General features: G+C 39.3%; 1 protein-coding gene across 5 annotated transcripts; it reads right to left on the bottom strand.

Moving 5' to 3' along the window:
• On the bottom strand, positions 1 to 7551 carry LOC121784508. 5 transcript variants are annotated; one of them, XR_006046723.1, is made up of 8 exons: positions 7347 to 7551; positions 6471 to 6720; positions 5551 to 5674; positions 3743 to 4086; positions 1877 to 3659; positions 838 to 1570; positions 660 to 759; positions 1 to 401 (listed from the first exon to the last, which is right to left on the bottom strand). XR_006046723.1 is itself a non-coding variant. In XM_042182656.1 (8 exons), exons 1-7 carry the CDS (start codon positions 7433 to 7435, stop codon positions 688 to 690), a joined length of 2940 nt encoding a protein of 979 aa, XP_042038590.1. In that variant the 5' UTR covers positions 7436 to 7551; the 3' UTR covers positions 1 to 401; positions 660 to 687. The 5 variants fall into 5 exon arrangements, 4 of the variants coding, with proteins under 4 accessions (XP_042038590.1, XP_042038591.1, XP_042038592.1 ...); XM_042182656.1 differs by having other exon boundaries at positions 1293 to 1570; XM_042182657.1 differs by having other exon boundaries at positions 1311 to 1570.

Genomic DNA, 7551 nt, shown 5'->3' with positions numbered 1-7551 from the left:
TTTAAACACATCCCCAAAGCTTATGATTTTGAACTTGGAGGTCGACTTGGGTAAAATATACGTATACAGAGTGTTCGAATATAAATAGAAACGTTATGAAAAGCAATCTCCAAAACAGCAGCAGCAGCAACATTCTGAAACAGTAGAATACAATAATCCCCCACACAACTATTATTGACTAAACACGAGGCTTTACTGAAACTGAGGTCCAAAACTAAAAGGGAGAAGATACTCAAGATAGAGGTTCTCTTGCATCTTGAATAAACACAGGTAACGGAACATTAGTTTTTCCATTACTTTACTCCATTTGAGGTGAAAACAACTAATAACATCAACACGTTGTGTTTGGATGGGTGCTTTTAGGCTCTCGGTTCAATCAGAGTACCATGAGGCAATAATAACTGCAAGTTGTAAAACTCAAGACAGATAAGATTTGGTTTTAAATATAGAACATAGCTTCAAATGTCTATTTATCACATGATGCAGTTTCTGTGTTACATAGGCAAACTGCAAGATAGTACGAGAAGTATGAGCATATCATTCCTAGAAAAGCCAACATGAGATATAGGAGCAGGGGGCATGAAAAGATGAATAATTCAACTGTCACGTGTCTCGCCCTAACGATAATTTCTTGCAGAAGCATCGTAGTGGAAAATTACCTGATGGCACATCGTCAAGAATAGCCCATTAGTTCATCCCACTGCTCTTACTGAAAGAGTGCTTTGCCAAGAGCTTCTGATTGGGTGTGTGATGATCATCCTGTAAAAAATTTCTAGTCATTTTTGGTAGTGAAAAGTTGTAAAGGTATTTAAAGTAGAAAAGTGTAGGATACACCACTTTGTCCGAATTTGGAGTTGCTTGGTGGGCCTCAAACCAGGTATTTAGGCCTTTCTTATGTTAGATGCTGCTAGAGATTGGATATTTCTCATCCCATTTGATACCAGTTCATTGTTCTAATAAAATTCCATTTCTTACAGAACAAAACGGATACCCTCATTTCGAAATAATAAAGAATTTGAACAAATAGAGAAGTTCTTAGATGATAAAATATTTCAAAAGTCCAATTCCTTAAGATGGTAAAAGGAAGTACACCAAAATTGCATCAGATCGAGTATCAAAAAAATTGTTAAGAAAAAAGGTTATGAACATAAAGGATGACAAAATAATTAGATCTTATAAAGAAAAACAATTTTTGTTATATTTACCAAATTTCACATAGGTTGTATTATTAGGAAAAATACAAAACAGGGAAATTTAAACAAAATCAAGATTCAGTGTAAAGCATTTGGAACCTGGCTATCTATGTTAACCTTATACATCGAAGCAGCAGATTCAGATTCAACTGGTTGCACTGGTGGAACCTGGCCTTGTAATTGGAATGCATCCAAAGCATCTAACGTCAGCTGCCAACCACAAAGCGCAAGAGCACTGTGACTGGAGCCAGAGCCACCGCTGCTACTAGAGCCAGCTGCAGCAACATTTCCATTCACCCAAGGACAGTAGTAATTGTGATACTTTATTGGATCAAATTCCACAGCTTCATCATAGTTGCTTCCACCATTGGGAGGCCCTAACAGAGTTCCATATGCAAACCAAATACCTGGTTAGCATACACAAACATACACACACAAACACAAACACTGATTGGAATTGATTATCGGAAGTGTATAAAAATCCAAGCTGTGATCACTCAGTAAACTACAACACAATTAATTATAAAGTAGACTCATAGATTGGAATCAACTATCAGAAGTGCTTAAATATTTATGCTCTGAGCCTCTGACACACACAAAAATTAACAGACCAATTAAAGTAGATTCACAGATAAATTATTTGGTGGATCTAATGTGCAGAATTAACACCAATTTTCATTTACCAAAGTGCAACTCTTTACCTGATCCATTTGCAACTTGATAGCCTGATTCCACAAAACCACAGTCATCGGTTGTTGGATCCTTGGTGGCTTGCGTGACTTCTTCCTTAGATAGCTCTACGCCAGAATATAAAATGGCATTGCAAGAAAGTGAAGGATGGAGACTGTTCTCACAAGAGGTGGCTGGCATATTACTTGTCTTTTCTCCACTTTCAACAGATTCTGCTTTAGTTGAACCCATAACTTTTGAACCACTATCTGCCCTAACTACCGACCGAAACATCAGATCTTGACTATCTCCGTGAGGGTCCTCTCTATCCACTTCTTCAGGGACAAAATTGCCCATCAACACTGGATCTGGTGCAAATTCGCTTGTTTGGCCTTGGTTATCAGTTAGTTCAGTAATAGGCTCTACATCACCAACAACACTCTCAGTTCGGTAGATAGAAGCATCAATCCCATGAATTTCAGCTTCATGGCTAGCACCCATGCCAACACTTCCTCCACTAATCCCCAAGCTGGGACCATCCCTCCCATGTGCAGTTGCAGTATCTGTGTTTACAACTTCTTCATTTGCACTGCTGACTCCAATTTCACCAGTACTTCTCACAGCAGCAGGACAAGTACTCTGCTGTGCTTGATTGCTGTAATTCAACTCTGATGTCTCAGCATGATCGTTGTTTTTTATTCCTGATGTAGACGGCAAATGTATGTCATCAAAATCGCCAGGATAGTTCTCAACACTTTCCATTGAATCATTATCTGCAGTGTGGCACATAGTGTCCATTGCAACGACAGAGGATGCCCGTGTTGAATCTCTAGTTGGTGGATTACCAATGAATTGTTCAGTACCCTGGTCGTATTCCCCTTTATAAGCATCGATTCCTATGTCGAACCCGAATGACAGGCTGGGACCAGCACCAAAAGAATCTTTTCTATACGGTGACCGACGGGGTTCTACAACCCAAGACTCACGGGCACGCTTTGAAGGACCAGCAGAGTACTGTCCACCATCATCAACTTCATCACCATCGCGATCAATGACAGTACCCTCTCCACTGTCTGCTTGTTGGAGCAGAAAGTGTGGCCTGTCACCTGTACTTCCACCTTCATCTAAGTTCCTCTTATGTGAACTAGGGCCGCGTGATTCAAATGAAGCTGCGCGATCACCAACCTCACTGCTGGAAGGCTGCCCAATCAATAAATCTCTACCTCTAAGCCCATATTGATACTGTTCAGATGCAGCATTCATGTTCAACCGCGATGACGATAATCCAGCAGACATTGTAAGATTCAACTCCACCCCAACATTTGAAAGTGACTTTCCTTCTCCAGTTCCAGCTTCATCAAGGTCCTCTGCCTGCTCCTTCTCCGCACCATCTGCAGCAACCCACCCACTGATGCCACTTGCTGCACTTATTCCACGTGTCAACATCTTCTTGCTAGTTTCAGGACCTTCAGTGCTACTTTGAACAAAACTAGAGGGACGCTGTACAGTTAAAAAGTCCCACAGTCTCACTGTCGCACCACATAAGCTGCAGTCTAGCAACGGTGACCTGGATATACCTTTTGAATTATTTCCAGTAACTTCATATCCACCATAATCCCTTTTTGCTGAAGAGGACAAGGCTTTCTTTCCTCGGCTAGGATCACGCGGAGGAGCACGATATTTTGAAGGACCAATTGAGCAGCCGTTTCTAGCTGATTGTGCAGAATGCTCTTCACAGTCCTGAATATTTGGGAGCCACCTAGGTTCCCATCCACAAAGGCTTATGAGCTTCTGAGACTGCAATTTGACAGAAATTTCACTAAGAGGCCAAAAAAAAACTACTAGTTAAATAAAAGAAGTAGAGGTTACATATGTATTACACGAGAGTATATGAAGAAGACATCATCTCTGGAGCACTCAGTTCCTAAAAAAAATTCTAGCTTGATGCCAGATTCATTGCGTGTAAGCTGAGACTGGGCCAGCAAACGATCAATTTCTGAGCCTCGAGAAATCCGCATTTGCTCAATTGCAGATGCAGCCACGGCAGGAAGGGAGGGAAACTGGAGTAGTCCATCACACCTATCCTTGTAACCACCAATAAGTGCTGATGGTGGAGTCGGCGGGAATTGCACCAGACTTTCTGCACAGCAGTTTCCTGTCCATGGGCAGATAACCTTATGCTCTTCATCAAGTTTCTTGGAAAACTCTTCCCCAGCACCATCAGCTACAGCAGGAAATTAGTCAAACGAGAGATATGACTAGCCAACAGCAAGAAAATTTTGATTGGTACAAATAGAAAAGGCTTCATATTCCCAATATTCCATTTGAGATCATTCAAAGAAGCTTAAAACTGGAGAACCAAAATTTTGTATTACTGTCCTTTACATCGAAAGGAATGATTCTAACCAGACCTACAGCGCCGTATTCATTTGGTAAATTCTCCAAATCAGCAACCTTAGTTACATACAAAAAATAATAAGCTCCCCAACCAGAACATATGCACATATAAGCTCATAGGTAGTTCAATGAGCTTTATTATTTTTAAAATGACACAAGCATCAGCAAGTTATTTCTTATAAGTGTGAGAGAGTCTGAGGAAGAGTCAGAGTATAATGGACAGAAACAGGGGTAGAGCAGAAATTAAGAGTAGCCACCTTAGTTTACAACAGAAACAGGAATCAAGAGGTTTCTAAGTAACAGAACTGCAAGTTCTACAGAAGCTCTCTTCAGCTAATAATAACACAGGTTAACGCTACACTCGAGTTTGTTTATTTTTTAAGTGAAAATAGAAGGCCAAGACTTGAGTAAAATTCACAGAACCAACAAAGATGCAAATTTATATGAGAAGAAAAAACGTATTTAGCCACCTATTACAGAATCCTATACCCTATTACACTACGATATTAATTTCATATTCAAGGTGATTCACAAATCACAAGTACTCCCATCCCAGGAGAACCCCGGGTAAGTCACACCCCTAAAAATTCATATATCATTCTTGTTAGCCATCCTTCACGCATTTAGTGGGATTCGGACCCATTAGTCCATAACTGATCAACTCTCTGGCAACATATAAGACTGTTTTTCACAAAAATGCATATATTAAAAAACATAAAATAATCAACATAACCAAATAAGTTGACAATTCGAAAACTTCATACACAGCCAATATCTTGGAAGAAACTACATAATGTGTCTTAAAACAATTATTAGGCATCTATTTGTTTTTATTGAAATGTTTCTGGATTCATGTAAAGATGACAGCCGACAAATAATTTTAAATATGATAATGTTCACAAACTCAAATTTTGGTTGTTTATTTTCGTATAAATACTACTCCCTCCGTCCCATTCAAGATGGCCACCTTTCCTTTTTTATTTGTCCCAATCAAGATGGCCACTTTTCAATTTTGGAAATAACCTCCTCTCTCCTCATTAAAATATTCAACTACCTTTTTCCTCTCTACTTTATTCCACCTAACACTTCCTAAAATCCCGTGCCACTCAAGAATGTAGTCATCTTGAGTGGGACGGAGGGAGTAATAGACAATTTTAATCTCATAATGAACTAGTATTTACCTGATCTTGATCTGAACTGTGAATTTAAAGAACGTCCAATATAAACAAACTGATGACAGCATGGAAGAAGCCTTTACTTAACCTAATAATCAACTACCATCTCAATTCACCTTCAGAAGGAGTCCAGGTAGCTGATGAAACAAACTTCAGAATTGCACCACAGGATTCACATTCAACTTTATCAACATCCACATTCACCCAGCCTTTTCTGGCACATGCCAGGGAACTTGCAGCCTGAATCAGGAATTGCACCCAAATACAGATATAAGCATATAAACAACATCTAGTCCATGACCAATCCTGACACAACAGAAAGCTATACAGGGAGAATAAACATGAGTGAAATAAAATTTGAATGGGTCTGCTCAAATGCATAACTAACAATCCAGCAGATATTCTGTTCATTACACATCTATATCTTACTAAATCATTCTGATTTGTATTCTCACCGTTTTTGTCCGTCCACTCACTTTAATTTTTTGCAACACTACTATTCTCAGGCCAAACTTAAATCTGAACCTTTTTGCAGAGTACAAGAGTAGTTTCACTTTCAAGTCACACCCAAGCCATTGCATCCAAAGGATTTCAAAGATAAGCAAACAATCTGTCTTGTACTTCTATCTACCTTTTCCAGTACTAGCCAGCACCAGCAGCCATACTGATGAATCAGGTTTACAAAGGCTGGTTACCAGTTCAATACTATCTAGAAAAAAATAAGTAAAGAAGACAACTAATGCTTTGCTCAAAATCAAAGTTTAACCCATCAAAACAGCAAACTTAACGGAACGAGAAATTACTGAAGTGAAACATTATTTTATTTTGGTTGTCTTCCAATATATCAAACTATTAAATTAAGCATAATTAATTGTAATGCCAAGGTTTAATCAACCAATAAGGCAGGAGAGACGAGAATCTTGATTGACTGACATGAATCTGCCGCTCATTACTCGACTATTTCTAATTGAATATAAGATCAATCGAGTAAAAATTTCTAAAAGCAAATATAGAAGGGAGAGCAAGTTAAAAAAACCTTGGGCTTTCCAAACCAATTTTCTGGTTTGAATGTTGAGAGACGCCTTAACAAGTCACCCCTTTCCCAGGGCCTGCAAGAAGGCTGTGATGATCCCAGTGCTGAACCACCAGCACTGGTGCTCAATGATGCGTGTATGGGCTGGGAACCAATCCGCGAAAGAGACCCTCCTCTTGAATTCTGCACTTGACCAAGACCATCTGAGCTTCCAGCATTAGTGGGAACAGCAGGAGATGATGCCCCAACAGAACTATATAGAAGAGCATTGATTGCAAATTTGCAACAAAGTAAGATTTTACAACATTCATTAAGAGAAATCCAACATCATTAACTTTTTGTCAATTAATCTAATTAAGACTCATTACAAAAGTTGCAGAAAAAACCGTGTCCTAAGTTTACCATCATTACTCATTCATTATTCGCAGTTTCTTGTATATGGGTAAAACCATCAATGTTAAAGGCTCTTAACAAAAAAGAGAATCCATTCCTTAGAGAGACATGATTTCCACTACATAATTTAAAAATTGCATGGACAGAGATAGCATTACGCATTTGCCATTGCTAATACAGATCATTTCATGGCCTGCCGAGGCTGTTTAATTCATAGAAATTAATGAAACTCAGCAGAACAACTGAAACTTTAGCTGCGACATTACAGAGTAATTATTCAATGAAGACTGCAGAATATCAAGAGGCATCACATGCCCTAATTTGTCATCACAGCACTAACACGCAAGTTGTAGAAGCAATAAATAGAACAAAATCAAACTATTCAAGCATAAAATTGAACCAATAAAGACACAAATAAACAGTGCGTAAAGCATAGCAATTGCAATTGGATAAGAGGGTTTCGCGAGGGCGTAAAGGTAAATTAACCTGGCAGCGGGAGTGAGGCTCGGAGGAGGAGACGAAGATCTTGGGGGCAATAACGGGTCGCGCGAGGAGCTGACGGCTTCGTCTTTCATCCCTCGCCCTTTCTCACTGTCGCCTCTTTCTCTCTCTATGCTTTTCCCCTCACTCACTCTCTCAATTCATCTGAGAGCGAAATTCTTGCAACTGAAATTGACAAGCAAATGAAAGT

The sequence above is a fragment of the Salvia splendens genome, chromosome 21, assembly GCF_004379255.2.
Source record: "Salvia splendens isolate huo1 chromosome 21, SspV2, whole genome shotgun sequence".
In the NCBI taxonomy this organism is placed as follows: Eukaryota; Viridiplantae; Streptophyta; class Magnoliopsida; order Lamiales; family Lamiaceae; genus Salvia; species Salvia splendens.
The sequence above is the reverse complement of the archived record's forward strand: the minus strand, read 5'-3'. Positions and strand labels throughout refer to the sequence as shown.